General features: G+C 50.2%; 1 protein-coding gene across 2 annotated transcripts in view; it reads right to left on the bottom strand.

Moving 5' to 3' along the window:
• AR (androgen receptor) overlaps positions 1-15,346 on the bottom strand; it is a 174,491-nt gene extending 159,145 nt beyond the window's left edge. The window contains exon 1 of one of the 2 annotated variants that reach the window (XM_075573568.1): positions 13,419-15,346. In XM_075573568.1, the coding sequence (XP_075429683.1) occupies positions 13,419-14,635 (1,217 nt within the window). In that variant the 5' untranslated portion in view covers positions 14,636-15,346. The remainder of the gene's footprint in view (positions 1-13,418) is intronic. The other variant, XM_075573569.1, reaches the window with a different exon arrangement.
• Between the last annotated feature and the right edge of the window lie 2,270 nt (positions 15,347-17,616).

Raw genomic sequence — 17,616 nt, 5'->3', positions numbered from 1 at the left:
TTTTTGTTATAATTTATCAGTTAAGGTTTGTTCTGCTATTTCTATTCATTGCTACATTGCTACAAATTGGCATCAAACGTCATCCTAATAGTTCTGGTTAGCAAACTAACCGGAGTGTGTTTAGAACAGGAGTTGGGCAACGCCAGTCCTCAAGGGCCACCAACAGGTCAGGTTTCCAGGATATCCCTGCTTCAGCACAGCTGGCTCAATCAGTGGCTCAGTAGACTGAGCCACTGATTGAGCCACCTGTGCTGAAGCAAACTCTTCTACTGAGCCACTTATTGAGCTACCCGTGCTGAAGCAGGGATATCCTGAAACCCTGACCTGTTAGTGGCCCTTGAGGACTGGCGTTGCCCGCCCCTGGTTCAGAAGAACAGCTAAAGGTCTCCGGCACACACAAACAGAGTGATTTTATGGTTAAGTGAATGCGCTCGCTTGTGAAATCTGGGTTTTTCATGCCAAGAGGAGATTAACACGGCACTATAAAATGGAAAAAATACAATCATTTCTTGGTATTCAATGATCAGTTATTTAATGCATTCGATTAAAAAACACGCGTACACCCCTCCAGACACAGGCGGCCCGTCTTCTCTCGCAACTCGCTTCTGAAACGTCACACTCATTCTTGGTTTTCATATTTGAGACTTTAGCACGGGGGGGGGGAGGAGGGAGGGGGAAGGGAGGCAACTCCAGTCTTCAGGGGCTACTAACAGGCCACATATTAGGGATATCCCTGCTTCAGCACAGGTCGAGACTGCACCACCTGTGCTGAAGCAGGGATATCCAGAAAACCTGACCTGTTGGTGGCCCTTGAGGACAGGAGCTGCCCAGCCCTGGTATGGCAGTCTGGGAGATGCAGGGACAGGGGTTTGGGCTTCGTGTTCTGCATGTCAGGGTTACAGATCATTCACAGGTAATATTTGCACTACATATTTGGCTGGAAGAAGGTTTTTTGAAGGGATAAGAATTTGGGGTACTGGTCCCACTTAAAGGAAGGCGGGGGACTTACGTGAGCCACGCTGCCATTGCACATAGAAGCATGGCAGCACAAGAAGGAAACGGTTCTGTTTGTATAATGCTTTCTGTCGGAGGACACGCGGAGGAAACGCCACAGATATTTCTACGAACATGACTATAAAACAGTCTCTAAAATAAAGACCTTATTCAAACCATATTTAACACGGCACTTGGTCCGTGGCTGGTGTCTGTTAATTAGAGGTGCAACCCCCGATACTCAATACTATTTTTGTTACAGAATTCAACCTTCCTACAGCCCCCTCCTAAATTTACTAAAGTCCCTCAGAAAATCCCTGCTGCCTGGGATAAAACAACATGGCCGATAGAGCGCAAGGCGCAGATTTAGTTCCAATCTGGTGATGTCACTGCTCTCCCATGGGAGAGGCGACAAGAAGTGAGGGTGAGAAGCAGGGGATTCTGGGAGAGGAGATAGCAGCCACAGAGTCTCCCCGATACAGTGAGGGTGAGAAGCAGGGGATTCTGGGAGAGGAGATAGCAGCCACAGAGTCTCCCCGATACAGTGAGGGTGAGAAGCAGGGGATTCTGGGAGAGGAGATAGCAGTCACAGAGTCTCCCCGATACAGTGAGGGTGAGAAGCAGGGGATTCTGGGAGAGGAGATAGCAGCCACCTCACCGATACAGCGACAATCTATGAAATTAATCTGTTTAGAAATCAGTAGATTTTGAGAAAAATGATTTTGATATTTTGGGTAGTCACTTTTGGGTGGGATTGTACCTTAAAGAATAAAATCAGGATGGTAAAAATGAAAAATAAAAACTTCAGATGGGAAAAGTGAGTTCCAGACAATCCATATTTTATAAACCGATTGTACATATATATTGTACAGGCAGTCCGCCAGAATAGAGCGTTTGCAGCCTGGGTCAGAGCTGCGCAGTAATACAAGTCGGTAAGATTTGCGGCCAAAACATTGTCCTGTTCTAAAAAAAAAATTATTAGATTTTTCTAAAGACCTGGGGTGCCTGTTCTTACCAACCACACACACACACATATATAATATATATATATTACAATATATATATATATACACACACACACACATATATATAATATATATATAATATATATATATTACAATATATATATATATATATATATATATATATATATATATATATATATATATACACACACACACATATATATATATTATATATATACACATATATATATATACATACACATATATATACACATACACATATATATACACATACACATATATATATATATATACACATATATATACATACATACAATACTGGTTGCAACACGACATCAAGGGACAGCACGCAGGTAAGTAAATCATAAATTTTCTATATTTGATAGAAGACACAAAAACCGACGTCTGTTATTGCTTTATGGGATAAGCACGAAAACGTATACACACACACACACACACACACACACACACAAAACACACACACACACACACACACACACACACACACACACACACACACACACACACACACACACACACACACACACACACACACACACACACACACACACACACACACACACACTACACACCTGATTCATAAAGCTTGGCCCCCTGCAGACGCACTTACCAGAACTCCCTCCCACTGTATGTTCTTCCTACCTACCAATTAGATTGTAAGCTCCCCGGGGCAGGGACTTCTCTTCCTAAATGTTACATTTATGTCTGAAGCGCTTATTCCCATGATCTGTTATTTGTATTATTTGTTATTTATATGTTTGTCACGTGTATTACTGCTGTGAAGCGCTATGTACATTAATGGCGCTATATAAATAAAGACATACATACATACATACATACATACATACATACATACATACATACACATACATACATACATACATACACACATCATAAAAATCCACTACATTTATATTTGAAAGATCGTTTTAAAGAAAATAATATTTTGTACACTGTCTGGTTTTATTGTAAATCCCATGTTTTTTGCTGCTCGTACATACGATTTCCGTGCGTACATTTGTATTTTGCCGTGTACGGGGGGTGCACTGCACACTTCCACTTTCCTGCGGAGTTAGACAGCACTTTTAAGGCTCGTAAAAGTGCTCTTTACATTTTTGCACTTTGACGTAAATAAACCGCTCAGCTAAATGTCGGCCCCTTTTGGCTAAACTATAATGTTTCCTGGTGACGGGGAGCCGGTTATGAGCGAGTTTTCCATGTCCCTGAAGTGCGAGCAGGACTAGTTCTGCGTATAAAGGCTCAACGCTTAAATGGAGGTTCAGGAGTAAGTGCGACGGTGTGTCACTGCGCAGGGCGGCTGCAGGAATGCAAACGCAGATCTCCTACGTCCAGCCCAATGTGCTACGGAGGCAGAAAAACCGACCAGGGAAGCAGGGGATCAATGAAGTGGAAGTGTCCGTCCACACAAACTCATTCCATTCTTTTATTTCTTTCAGAACTCAAGATATTTTAATGGGTTTTCAAGTTGAGGCATGAACTCTGAGCAGGAAATAAAGAGGAATATCACAACAGTGCTTACATCAGGTGTAACAACGACACACAAATAAAAACATCGGTAATGAGATGCACGAGTATTTCTTTACATCATTTTAATCCCATACAATCAAGTACTCGCAATAAAAGGTCGCAAAGAAAAACAAAGTAAATTGATTTATTTTTTTGGAGAAATTATTGTACTTTTGTTTGGAATCCAAAAAAAGGCAACCATACTATGTAAGTGACATCGCCGTGTCCAACTTAACCAATTTTATAAATATTTTTTTCCCATTCACAAATAATTATAATAGCTATATTTCCTTCTGAACGAATTACATTGAGAATCCTCTTTCCCCCACCCCGTTTTCTTCTTTGGATAAATAATTTTGGGAACCGCTTTGGGGAAATGTCTAAATCAGGAAGAATGAGCAATAAGCAGCCCAAAAAATACCAAGACACTAAAGAAATGTTCAAAATGGTATATTGAGCAGAACATTGCTGTGAGAGCATAGTACAAGACTCAAATGATCACCATAGCATACTTACAACGTGTATTAGAAACATCTAATATATATATATAATATCAAGATGCAATACAAAGGTAAAAAGCCTTAGCACAAATAATGAAAGAGTGAGAGGCTGACCCCTGGGGAATGGGACTCGATGTTTCGGGACAAAAACTGCCCATTAACTGCCCGAGATTTCCAAAAGTGTCGTTATGACAAAGCACTGACTGGCGTGTGGGATCGCTGCTGGGTCATATAAAATATAATATAAAGCCACGCTCCCAGTAAAAGTGCTGTGCGTTGTGAATTATGCAATAACTGTTATCGTGCTGTTCCAAGCCAGGCTCCTGAGCCCCAGTTTGAAATGATATTAAGCACATTGTGAATTCTTAAACCAGCGTTAGAAAGTGGCCAGAACGCGTTACCGCTCATACTGTATGTAACTGTAACCCGGCTGGGGCCGGGGGAGCCTGCGGGAAATAATGTTTCCGTTAACGCGCCATCGGTGAGCGCAGACGGGTTTAGTGTTGACTTGGCATTTCTCTTTCTTTATAGCGAGAGGCGCATTAACACTCAGCGAAGCCGTTGTAACAGGTGACATTATAACAGCTGATAAATATCACAGCCTGAGAGGCGTATACATCACTTGTCAGAGCGCAAGCGCTGGAAAGTACTTCTTCCAGGAACGGGGGAAAATCTCTCCGAGTGTCACTTCTAAAACATTCTGCTGCTAAGCCCGTTGGAAGGCACCGCTGGCGATCACCCTCTGTCAGACTTCTTTGGCACTCACTGGGTTAATACAGCAAAGTCCGCAAGTTGATAGCGTAACTCCTGTACGTGTAACCCCCCTCAAAAGTTTTAGGAGACACACACCAGAAACCGCAGCACCTCGAAAAAACGGCAGTGCCCTAATTATTTCCATGTCCCACTGCAACTCACGTTACACACATGGAAGCATAGGACAGCAAAACCCACGCTTGCTTCCTTTGAAAAGACGGCAGCCATTTTTTCTTCTGTCCCTCCAAAAGCTGTAAACATTACAATCAGCGGTCCCCGAGTGCCGCTGGAAAAGTAAGAAATGACATTAAAAGTCACTGTACGGAGAATAAAAAAATGTAAGTATTAGCACACAAGATAAAGTATTGCGTAATCTTTTCATGGCCATTTTATTGACAGGGAATGACATGTATTATACAGCGATACGAGCATTAAAGATGAATGTCAACACACGGAAAAGGAGGGTCTAACCAAAAGAGCTTACATTCTAATAGTATTATGGGAGACATACACAAAGAATAAATCCATGTGCATGGGCACGTCCAGTAAGCTGATGGACATCACTCGGCAGGTGAGCTAGCGCTTCACCTGAGCCTTGTACATTGGGAGAGAGTGCGTGAGTTCCCGTCCCAAGGTGCATAGCAATGCGCTGCCGCCAGCGGAGGTATAACGGGACAAGGAGCAGCCTGGTGGTTAAAGCAGAAATCCGGTGGACATAATGTAAAAGATGTCCCATGGTTTTCAAAGATGGTGACCGTGGTCATTGTAAAGGCAACACCATCCCCGACACTCTGGCTTCCTGATCATCCTCAAGACCTGCGGGGTTGGGAGATCACTTTGATTTCCATAGCGGGGGCAGAACCACTGCCACCTAAACCTGCACGCATCTCAAGAACGCGCCGGAGCGAAAAACAGCGCGCTCCGCTCTGAAAGACCCCCGTTTCAATTACTATGTACAAAAAATATCAATATTACATTTTAAAAAAGACAATTGGCAGTTTTGCTTCTTTAAGACAGGGGTATTTGTTGTGGGTAATACCCCGCGTCCCGTCGCATTGCCAGCTCCGCGTAACCTAAGGCAATTTGCTTTATCGCCTTGTGTCTCCAAAGTAATTAGACCGGGCAAGAGTTCACTGCGCTGGATTCTGTTTTCATTGGCAGTAAGTAGGAACAATGTATCATTTATTATTAATAAATAGTGCTGCTCCCTGCTCATGAATCTTATTAGGAATATACTGCACCCCTTGTAACCAAGAGCGGGTGCTAATAAAGATTCTCATTTCTGCACAGCGACATGTGCTGTTCTACGCACACGCGAAAGCAGCGTCCGCAACGCATTTCCAAAGCTCGCTCAATAAAAAGTATCAATACTGACGACGGAAATCTAATTTTATCCACAACCAGCACAGCGGCACAATTGATGCACAATTTCCAGGACATCTGTTCTTTATTTATAATCATGCAATTATATTCAAACACTTTTACCAAGCTGCTAAAGCCACGACAATACGCCACTTGAGAATTACATAACCCTCACCTCCAATGAATAACTTCTTACGTCGCAATGAGATATCATTTATCTATACCAATATATACCTAGCGCGGACTGAACACTTTCTGACCAATATATATATATATATATATATATATATATATATAAATATATATATATATATATATATATATATATATATATATATATATATATACATATACATATATATATATATACACACATACATACATACAGTATATATGAGGCTTATTGTACATTCCGAAAGAATAATAAAAAAAATGTTTAATGCCTTCACCGTCCAAGAAAACACCCCGTGCAACATTACAATACCTTATTGGATTACATGATTGTTGTGTTACATTGTTGTGATACATTACGCTCTTTCCACTCAGTTATTTTCCTAAAATAATCGTCATTTTATTTCTATTAAAAAAAAAAAAAAAAAAAAAAAGAACGGCCCCAACCAACATCAAACAATTACTAACACAAATCATTATGTGAAATACCTGATAATGTGTATTCTGAGAAAACCAACGAGTTTCTGAGAATAATGAAATCATTTAATTACAAAGCTAAGTTAATCATTTCCCAGTCTCCGGGATCTTTACTTCATCCTCTAAAACACGCGTCGCTTTAACTGGAATGTTTGCTTCTGGTTGAATCTGCATCAGATCTGAGCGCCTGTAACTCCCGTTTCATCGGTTGACGCGGGTTGTCCGGCGTGCTCGCCGTGTGACCTGGCGGAGCTGTTTATTCACCGGGGCGATGCAGTTTGCTCTATCTAATTAGAAGCGGCTAGTCTAATAACTGCTCCTTTGCTGCTATCAGCACAAGGTGTAAACGTGGTCATTTATTCGTTTCCTGACTGTAAAAACTAGGACGGGTCTAACCGAATAAAACAGCACCAGGTTTAATAAAAAACGCACAAACGTTTTGCTTTAAATGGGACATTTCTCTGCTAATTCTCATGATGTTGTGTGCAGTTTTATTGGGTGAGATTGAGTGGCCCCCTGGGCACACATGTGAACAAGAAAGTCTCCTGCGGCATTAGTTTGGGAAACTGCCTTGGTAAACTTTTCGTGTAGGCAGGAAATGCGCGTAAAGAAAAGTTTTACTGAGATTCTGTGTAAGGCATCAATTAGGCCCAAAATTAGGGGAAAATCTTCCCAGACAAAATCATTTCCTACAGACACAGCCTAGTGCACAAAGTGTAATTATTGGGACAAATCAGCAACAAGAATATTATGTGGGAAAAAGTGGCACAAAAAACTACTTCCAAAAGCACTGGTTGCAAACATGTTAGTCCGGCACAAACTCATTTAATTTGACATTAAAAAACGTGGCATGAATTAAGTAGCTGGAGACCTTTCTAGACACAAATCTAAATACAAGGCACATGGAAGTCATTTATTTTATTTTAGTATGAATAACCAAAGAGGCGTCAAATCCCAAACGAAGAAATAGAACAGAAAAGGGAAGAAGCTGTTTCACGAAACTCTTCCAGTAGCGAAAGATCAATACTGATCGCGGGGCTGGTGAATTAAGCTGGTGAATTAAGCAGCCGATGTTTGCAGGCAAATGAAACTGCCTTCTCATGTTTATTTAATCGTCATTTCAGCGTAATGTTTTACACCAGACTGTTAAAACAGCACAATATATCTAGGGCCATCTGCAACATTAAAATACTGCAGTACAGCAGTACCAAGTATGACCAAGCATGTGACAAGAGACCCCCAGAAAAGAGACAATCTAGTGCACCCCGTATTATCAGAGCTGCAGACCGCACTGAGCTTAAACACCTCTTCAAAAACACAAGAACCCCAATTGTGGAACAGAGGTTAGAGGTCGCTGAGGGTACTGAGTCAGATCAGAGTCAGACAGAGAGATACTCAGCATCATTATACAATAAAGCACTTTATGGCAGCTGCAGAGCTTAGGAAGGTCGGCACAATGCCGGTACGGGTGTCTCATAACCCTGACACCTTTCTCAACATTTCCATATATATTGCATGAACCGCAGAAAAGTCAAAATATTCTTAGACGGAAGCAGCAGTTATTATTAACCCCTTGAGTGCTCTGCAGTGAAAGCCAATCACTTCCCCGGATAATTAACAAAGTATTGTGTACTACCTGGAAGCCCCTTCCCCATGAGAAGTACCACTGGGAGCCCTCCCCCACCCCGATACCCCCTGCCCGGCCTGGCAGCCTCACACGTCTCTTCTATAATAAAGTGAAAGAATCTCAGGTGACACGTGGAACATTTTCACCGATTAAAAAATGTGTTTAACAAGTTTGCAAATTCAGGCTCTAAAAATCTCAACTATAAAAATCTCAAATATAAAAATCTCAAGTATAAAAATCTCAACTATAAAAATCTCAAATATAAAAATCTCAACTATAAAAATCTCAACTATAAAAATCTCAACTATAAAAATCTCAAATATAAAAATCTCAAATATAAAAATCTCAACTATAAAAACCTTTCAACAACAAATCCCCGGAATACACAACCCCGCGACTTCTGCTCCATATACCAGGCCGGCGGGCACAGAACACGGCTATCCTCACGTCTCTGCCCACACACCGGGCACTGAACACAGCTATCCTCACGTCTCTGCCCACACCGGGCTCAGAACACGGCTATCCTCCCGTCTCTGCCCACACCGGGCTCAGAACACGGCTATCCTCACGTCTCTGACCACACGGCGGGCTCAGAACACGGCAATCCTCACTTCTCTGCCCACACACCGGGCACTGAACACAGCTATCCTCACGTCTCTGCCCACACCGGGCTCAGAACACGGCTATCCTCAATTCTCTGCCCACACGGTGGGCACAGAACACGGCTATCCTCACTTCTCTGCCCAGACACCGGGCACAGAACACGGCTATCCTCACGTCTCTGCCCACACGGCGGGCACAGAACACAGCTATCCTCACTTCTCTGCCCACACGGCGGGCACAGAACACAGCTATCCTCACGTCTCTTCTCACACGGCGGGCACAGAACACGGCTATCCTCACGTCTCTGCCCACACACCGGGCACAGAACACGGCTATCCTCACTTCTCTGCCCACACGGCGGGCACAGAACACAGCTATCCTCACGTCTCTTCTCACACGGCGGGCACAGAACACAGCTATCCTCACGTCTCTTCTCACACCGCGGGCACAGAACACGGCTATCCTCACTTCTCTGCCCAGACACCGGGCACAGAACATGGCTATCCTCACGTCTCTGCCCACATGGCGGGCACAGAACACGGCTATCCTCACATCTCTGCCCACACCGCGGGCACAGAACACGGCTATCCTCACGTCTCTGCTCACACCGCGGGCACAGAACACGGCTATCCTCACGTCTCTGCTCACACCGCGGGCACAGAACACGGCTATCCTCACGTCTCTGCCCACACACCGGGCACAGAACACGGCTATCCTCACGTCTCTGCCCACACACCGGGCACAGAACACGGCTATCTTCACGTCTCTGCCCACACACCAGGCACAGAACACGGCTATCCTCACATCTCTGCCCACACACCGGGCACAGAACACGGCAATCCTCACGTCTCTGCCCACACCGCGGGCACAGAACACGGCTATCCTCACGTCTCTGCCCACACCGCGGGCACAGAACACGGCTATCCTCATGTCTCTGCCCACACCGCGGGCACAGAACACGGCTAACCTCACGTCTCTGCCCACACGGCGGGCACAGAACACGGCTATCCTCACGTCTCTGCCCACACAGCGGGCACAGAACACGGCTATCCTCACATCTCTGCCCACACACCGGGCACAGAACACGGCTATCCTCACGTCTCTGCCCACACACCGGGCACTGAACACGCTATCCTCATGTCTCTGCCCACACACCGGGCACATAACACGGCTATCCTCACGTCTCTGCCCACACACCAGGCACAGAACACGGCTATCCTCACGTCTCTGCTCACACCGCGGGCACAGAACACGGCTATCCTCACGTCTCTGCTCACACCGCGGGCACAGAACACGGCTATCCTCACGTCTCTGCCCACACAGCGGGCACAGAACACGGCTATCCTCACGTCTCTGCCCACACCGCGGGCACAGAACACGGCTAACCTCACGTCTCTGCCCACACGGCGGGCACAGAACACGGCTATCCTCACGTCTCTGCCCACACCGCGGGCACAGAACACGGCTATCCTCACGTCTCTGCCCACACACCGGGCACAGAACACGGCTATCCTCACGTCTCTGCCCACACACCGGGCACAGAACACGGCTAACCTCACGTCTCTGCCCACACACCGGGCACAGAACACGGCTATCCTCACGTCTCTGCCCACACCGCGGGCACAGAACACGGCTATCCTCACGTCTCTGCCCACACACCGGGCACAGAACACGGCAATCCTCACGTCTCTGCCCACACACCGGGCACAGAACACGGCTATCCTCAGGAATTACGGTATTTTGTGGCACGGGAATCATCATCCTGGAGAGATTCTTACAGTTTTACTTATTTGCATCCTACTAATATAAATATGGATTCCCTTCCAAAACACCCCAAAATGTTTGTTCTCCGTAGAAAATATTACAATTTAAAATACATAAACGTTGAACTTATTAAAACATGTCATTGTCCGTCCTATCAGGATCAGGTTCAAATCCTGCCTGCCAGACCCCACAGTGCATTCGGTGGGTGCGTCTCTCAGCCGCCTGTGAGAGGATTCGGGATTTATTATATTTAACAATTTTCAGGAAAAAATATAGTTTATATAAACACTTCTCTGAAAGTGAAAACATGAGGTTTATAAAGTAAGCTGCATGATTAGGGCGATCTGCGTGATTAGGACGAGCTGCGTGATATGGGTGAGCTGCGTGATTAGGGCGAGCTGCGTGATATGGGTGAGCTGCGTGATTAGGGCGAGCTGCGTGATATGGGTGAGCTGCGTGATATGGGTGAGCTGCGTGGTTAGGGCGAGCTGCGTGATATGGGTGAGCTGCGTGATATGGGTGAGCTGCGTGATTAGGGCGAGCTGCGTGATATGGGTGAGCAGCGTGATTAAGGCGAGCTGCGTGATATGGGTGAGCTGCGTGATATGGGTGAGCTGCGTGATATGGGTGAGCTGCGTGATATGGGCGAGCTGCGTGATATGGGTGAGCAGCGTGATTAAGGCGAGCTGCGTGATATGGGTGAGCTGCGTGATATGGGTGAGCTGCGTGATATGGGTGAGCTGCGTGATATGGGTGAGCTGCGTGATATGGGCGAGCTGCGTGATATTGGTGAGCTGCGTGATTAAGGCAAGCTGCGTGATTAGGACGAGCTGCGTGATTAGGACGAGCTGCGTGATTAGGACGAGCTGCGTGATTAGGGCGAGCTGCGTGATTAGGGCGAGCTGCGTGATTAGGGCGAGCTGCGTGATTAGGGAGAGCTGCGTGATATGGGTGAGCTGCGTGATATGGGTGAGCTGTGTGATTAGGGCGAGCTGCGTGATATGGGTGAGCTGCGTGATTAGGGCGAGCTGCGTGATTAGGGCGAGCTGCTCTGAACCATGTCAGTAAGACTGACACTTTAACCCATTTCCTACCAGAATAGCCAGCAAGGTGCCCCATGCAATGTGTTTCTGGAGGCATGGACAACAGAAGGGTGAGTCCCAGTGCCATGCCATGCTGCCCAACTGGTCCCCCAAGCTATGCTGCCAATTGCGCACCCATGCCATGCTGCCCACCCATGCCATGCTGCCCCCATGTCATGCTGCCCACTGCCCACCCATGCCATGCTGCCCCCATGTCATGCTGCCCACTGCCCACCCATGTCATGCTGCTCCCATGCCATCTGCCCACTATCCACCCATGCCATAGTGTACCCCATGCCATGCTGCCCACTACCCCATGCCATAGTGTACCCCATGCCATGCTGCCCACTGCTCCCATGCCATGCTGCGCACTGCCCCCATGCCAAAATGCTCACTGCCCCCCATGCCATGCCACCCACTCCAGCAATAGGTACTATATATATATAGTGCTGGTCAAAGTGACACCAATTGTTTCTGAGCAGCGTGCAGTCTCCTTTCAGCCCTCAGAAGTTTTAATTAAGTGGATAACTTCTTCAAACTACTTTCATTAACATAAATAAGGGTTTAAAAAATTCCGCTCGGCAGCATACAGAAATGATAGCAGAAGACAAATAATCAATGCCTTATAAAACCTTACGGATAATGCGCCACGAAATGTCATTTTGAAGTTGCGTAATAAATATCAAAATTTCATCCAAATGTAATGAAGTTCATAAATGAATATTTACATGATCAAACTGAAGACGGATTTGTGCCGGACGCTCTCCCCTGAATAAAAATGCAATATCTCTGCGCCCCGATTATCTTTTACATTCACTTAGAAGAGGGCTTGGAGGCCAACAGCTCACATGACTGGAGAGGTCCAATATTAATTCTGGTGGCTATTCTGTAATCAAATTGTACACGAGTGTAGAGAGTTGGAAGAGTGTGTGTACACGGTATCCGAGTGTGACATTCACTGTCACACACACCACAAAGTGCAACTTTAATTAAAAGGTACATCTAAATGGGAATTGGCACTGGCCGCCTGACAGCAAAAGCACCAACCTATTTTAGCTCTATACTGTGCCTGTTTCCCAACACAGGGGCCCAGAAGATGTGCCCAACACCTCACCTGTTCTGTACACCAGTGGAGGGATTGTAGTACAGTATGGTGGCGAGTGGGAGTCCACCTCTGCCGCTGTCCAGTGCTGTACCTGTTCACTGTATACACAGATGTGCTAAAGCAGCCAATGTATAATACACAGGTAATGTGCAGTGTGAAGTATGGGATGCAGACACCACTCACACTGTGTATAGTGTCAGGATGGGTAAGTATAGGGAAGAGGGGTTTGTGCAGTGCCTGCCCTGTGTATAAATGAAAGTTTTGCTAGAAATAACAGTTGCTTTTAACTAATCTGTAATTACAAGGTGCAGAAAGGTAGGAGAGAGCTGTGATTAAGTGGGAGGTTGGCACCGCCGCTGCCCATGTTGTACCCATTGGCAGTTTTCATGCCAGCGCTATTACGCTGCCATTCACACTGAAAGCACTGGAAGATTTTAGGTTACCTACCTCAGGTCCCCAAATGTGCCAGGGTACCCCTCCATCCAAGGGGTCATCTCGGTCTTCATGGGTGCGCCATAGGGCACCCTGCCCAGCATGGCTGGCGCTGGATACCAGCTGTCCGAAGGAAAGTCACCCTCAGGGCCAGAGGGCACATGGCTTCGGGGGTAACTGTACGGAGGGGCGTCTGCATAGGGGCCACTGGACTGGCCCTCCTCAAACAGAGAGTGCCAGCTGGGCGCTGGACCGCAGTGGGCAAAGCCAGAAAGCTCGCTGTACCTGCTGGGTGCCCCCCAGGTGCTGCCACCATAATCCATGGGGTTCTCTACCTTTATCCTGCCATGTGGAGCAAGTGCCATCTGAAAGCTGTAATAGTCCCTGCCAGCGTAGGCAGGGGTCTCCTCCATGAAGGCGGTGGGCTTGTACAGGGTGAGGCTGGGTGTCAGCTCCATGCCCCGGGGCTGGGGTCTGTAACCTCCGGGCTCTGGCAGTGCCAGCTCTGTGTAGGGCTGCTCCTTCTCCTCGGTGCCCAAGGCACGACCCTCCTCTGGGGCTTTGCCAGCAGGGAAGTCAGGCTGGCTGCTCCTCCTAAAGCCCCCTTCCCCGTACTGGGGGGGTGAGGGGTCACTCTTACCCTCCTCTCCCACTTGGCACTTGTGGGTATCCAAAGGGTGAGTGGGGGGCGCAGCAAACATGCAGTCTCCTCTCTGTGCCTCCCCCCCTGTGTTCAGATGCTCCAGCGCCTCCATGCTCAGTCCTAGTGACACAGACACAGCTTTGCACAGCTCTTTAGCGCTGTCAGAGATGCTCCCGGGCGCACCCGGGTAACTTTCCTTTGGGGGGTGGTCTGGGGGTCCCTTCCCGGCCTCCAGCATCCCGTCCTGCTCTCCCAGGATCTCGTTCAGCTCCCGGGGGCAGCCGCTGAGTCCGGGGAACTGCGCTGGGTCTGTGCGCCCGGGGCTCCGGGGCGCTGCGCCTGGCTGTGCGCCCGGGGACCCGCTCCAGGTGCTGGGTGGGTGGGTGCCCGGCGGGTCTGCCCAGGTGCCCGGCGGGGGTGCCCAGGGGCTGGGTGGGTGCAGGGTGGGCGCAGGGTGGGCGCCCGGCTCCGCTTTGCGCTCGCTGTGCAGCGCCTCCCGCACACTCAGGAACAGGTTCTCGAAGGCTCCCCGGATCATCTTCCCCGGAGGAGGCTTGTACACCCCCCCCAGCCCGAGGTGCACCTCCATCCCCCGCCCCGGGGCAGCGCCCGCCCACCCCGCCTGTACCGCTCCTGCCCTGATATACAGCGGGTCTGGGGTGGCGCACTGCTCCTCCTCCCGGGCACCCAGCACCCACTTATACCAAGCGGCCCCCCTTATACAGCCACCCTGATATAAGCTCCTTCCCCCTTATACAGCCACCCTGATATAAGCTCCTTCCCCCTTATACAGCCACCCTGATATAAGCTCCTTCCCCCTTATACAGCCACCCTGATATAAGCTCCTTCCCCCTTATACAGCCACCCTGATATAAGCTCCTTCCCCCTTATACTGTCACCCTGATATAAGCTCCTTCCCCCTTATACAGCCACCCTGATATAAGCTCCTTCCCCCTTATACAGCCACCCTGATATAAGCTCCCTCTCCCTATACGTGACCTCGCAGTGTCTACTGCCTCACCCACATGTAGCTCTCATATAAAGCTCCCGCAATATACAGCTCCTAAGGGCCCCCTATAACTATACACTTCCTACAGACCCCCCCCCCCCCCCCACCAGTAGTCTCTGTATTATATCACTGCTCTTATTGCCCAGTATACAGCAACTTCTCCCCAGTATACAGCGACTTCTCCCCAGTATACAGCGACTTCTCCCCAGTATACAGCAACTTCTCCCCAGTATAGAGCTACTCACCCCCAGTATAGAGCTAGGCCCCCAGTATAGAGCTACTCCCCCCCCCCAGTATAGAACTACTCCCCCAGTATATAGCTACTCCCCCCCCCCAGTATAGAACTACTCCCCCAGTATATAGCTACTCCACGCTAGTATAGAACTACTCCCCCCCAGTATAGAACTACTCCCCGAGTATTGACCTACTTCCCCCCCAGTATAGAGCTACTCCCCCCCCCAGTATAGAGCTACTCCCCCCCCCAGTATAGAGCTACTCCCCCCAGATAGAGCTACTCCCCCCAGTATAGAACTACTCCCCGAGTATAGACCTATTCCACCCAAGTATAGAGATACTCCCCCCAATATAGCGCTCCCCCCAGTATAGCGCTCCCCCCAGTATAGCGCCCCCCCAGTACCCCGCGTGTCCCCGCAGCCGCCCGGTGGGAGGAGGGGAGAGCTGCGCAGACGGTGCCGGATCAGGCGGCTTCTCACGGCAGCGAGGCCCCGTCACCCCGCGGACCGGGCGGGACCAGCCGGAGACCGGCCCCTTCCCCCCGTACACGGGCCAGAGAACACCCCGGGGCGGGGGCAGGGAGGGAAGGGGAGACACACACCCAGGGCCCGGGCAGCCCTGCTGTGTGTGAGGGGGGGACACAGGAGCAGGACCGGTGTGTGAGGGAGGGGGGCACCGGGCAACCCTGCTGTGTGAGGGGGGACACAGGAGCAGCCCTGCTGGGGGGGGGGGGAGGCAGGAGCAGCCCTGCTGCGTGAGGGGGGACACAGGAGCAGAACCGGTGTGTGAGGGAGGGGGCACCGGGCAGCCCTGCTGTGTGTGAGGGGGGGACACAGGAGCAGGACCGGTGTGTGAGGGAGGGGGGCACCGGGCAACCCTGCTGTGTGAGGGGGGACACAGGAGCAGGACCGGTGTGTGAGGGAGGGGGCACCGGGCAACCCTGCTATGTGAGGGAGGACACAGGAGCAGCTCTGCTTGGGGGGGGGGGAGGGGGGAGGCAGGAGCAGCCCTGCTGTGTGAGGGAGGGGGACACAGGAGCAGCCCTGCTGGGGGGGGGGGCAGGACCGGTGGGTGAGGGAGGGGGGCACCGGGCAACCCTGCTGTGTGAGGGGGGACACAGGAGCAGCCCTGCTGGGGGGGGGGGAGGGGGAGGCAGGAGCAGCCCTGCTGTGTTAGGGGGGACACAGGAGCAGCCCTGCTGTGTGAGGGAGGGGGGGGCCCAGACAACCCTGCTGTGTGAGGGGGGACACAGGAGCAGCCCTGCTGGGGGGGGGGGGGGTGAGGCACGGGCAGCCCTGGTGTGTGAGGGGGGTGGGGGAGCCCAGACAACCCTGCTGTGTGAGGGGGGACACAGGAGCAGCCCTGGTGTGTGAGGGAGGGGGGGCCCGGGCAACCCTGCTGTGTGAGGGGGGACACAGGAGCAGCCCTGCTGGGGGGGGGGGGGGGGAGGCAGGGGCAGCCCTGGTGTGTGAAAGGGGGGGGGCAACCCTGCTTTGTCAGGGGGGACACAGGAGCAGCCCTGCTGGGGGAGGGGATGCAGGAGCAGCCCTGGTGTGTGAGGGGGGGGGCAACCCTGCTGTGTGAGGGGGGACAAAGGAGCAGCCCTGGTGTGTGAGGGGGGGAGGCAGCTGCCCTGGTGTGTGGAAAGGGAGGAGGGGAGCATCCTTGGTGTATAAGGGAGCGGGGGAGGACAGGAGCATCCCTGGTGTGTAAAGGGGGGGGGGGGGGTATGGTAGGAACAGCCCTGGTGGGTGAGGGAGGGGGGGAGGCAGGAGCAGCCCTGGTGGGTGAGGGAGGGGGGGGGGGAGGCAGGAGCAGCCCTGGTTTGTGGAAAGGGACGGGTTGGCAGGAGCAGCCCTGGGGTGTAGGGTGGGGGGGGGGGGGGCAGGAGCAGCCTTGATTTATGAGGGGGCAGGAGCAGCCCTGGTGTGTAAGGGAGGGGGGGCAGGAACAGTCCTGGTGTGTAAGTGGGAGGGGGCAGGAGCCCTGGTGTGTAAGGGAGGGGGGGCAGGAGCAGCCATGGTGTGTAAGTAGGTGGGGGCAAGAGCAGCCCTGGGGTTTAAGTGGGTAGGGGGTAAGGAGCAGCCCTCGTGTGTAAGGGGCCAGGAGAAGCCCTGGTGTGTAAGGGAGGGGGGTAGGAGCAGCCCTGGTGTGTAAGGGAGGGGGGTAGGAGCAGCCCTGGTGTGTAATGGAGCGGGGTAGGAGCAGTCCTGATGTGTGAGGCGAGGGGAGCCCCCCTGGTGTGTAAGTAGGAGGGGGCAGACGCAGCACTGATGTGTAAGTGGGAGGGGGCAGGAGCAGCTCTGGTGTGTAAGTGGGAAGGGGCA

Source organism: Ascaphus truei, chromosome 16 (genome assembly GCF_040206685.1).
Source record: "Ascaphus truei isolate aAscTru1 chromosome 16, aAscTru1.hap1, whole genome shotgun sequence".
Taxonomy (NCBI): Eukaryota; Metazoa; Chordata; class Amphibia; order Anura; family Ascaphidae; genus Ascaphus; species Ascaphus truei.
The sequence above is the reverse complement of the archived record's forward strand: the minus strand, read 5'-3'. Positions and strand labels throughout refer to the sequence as shown.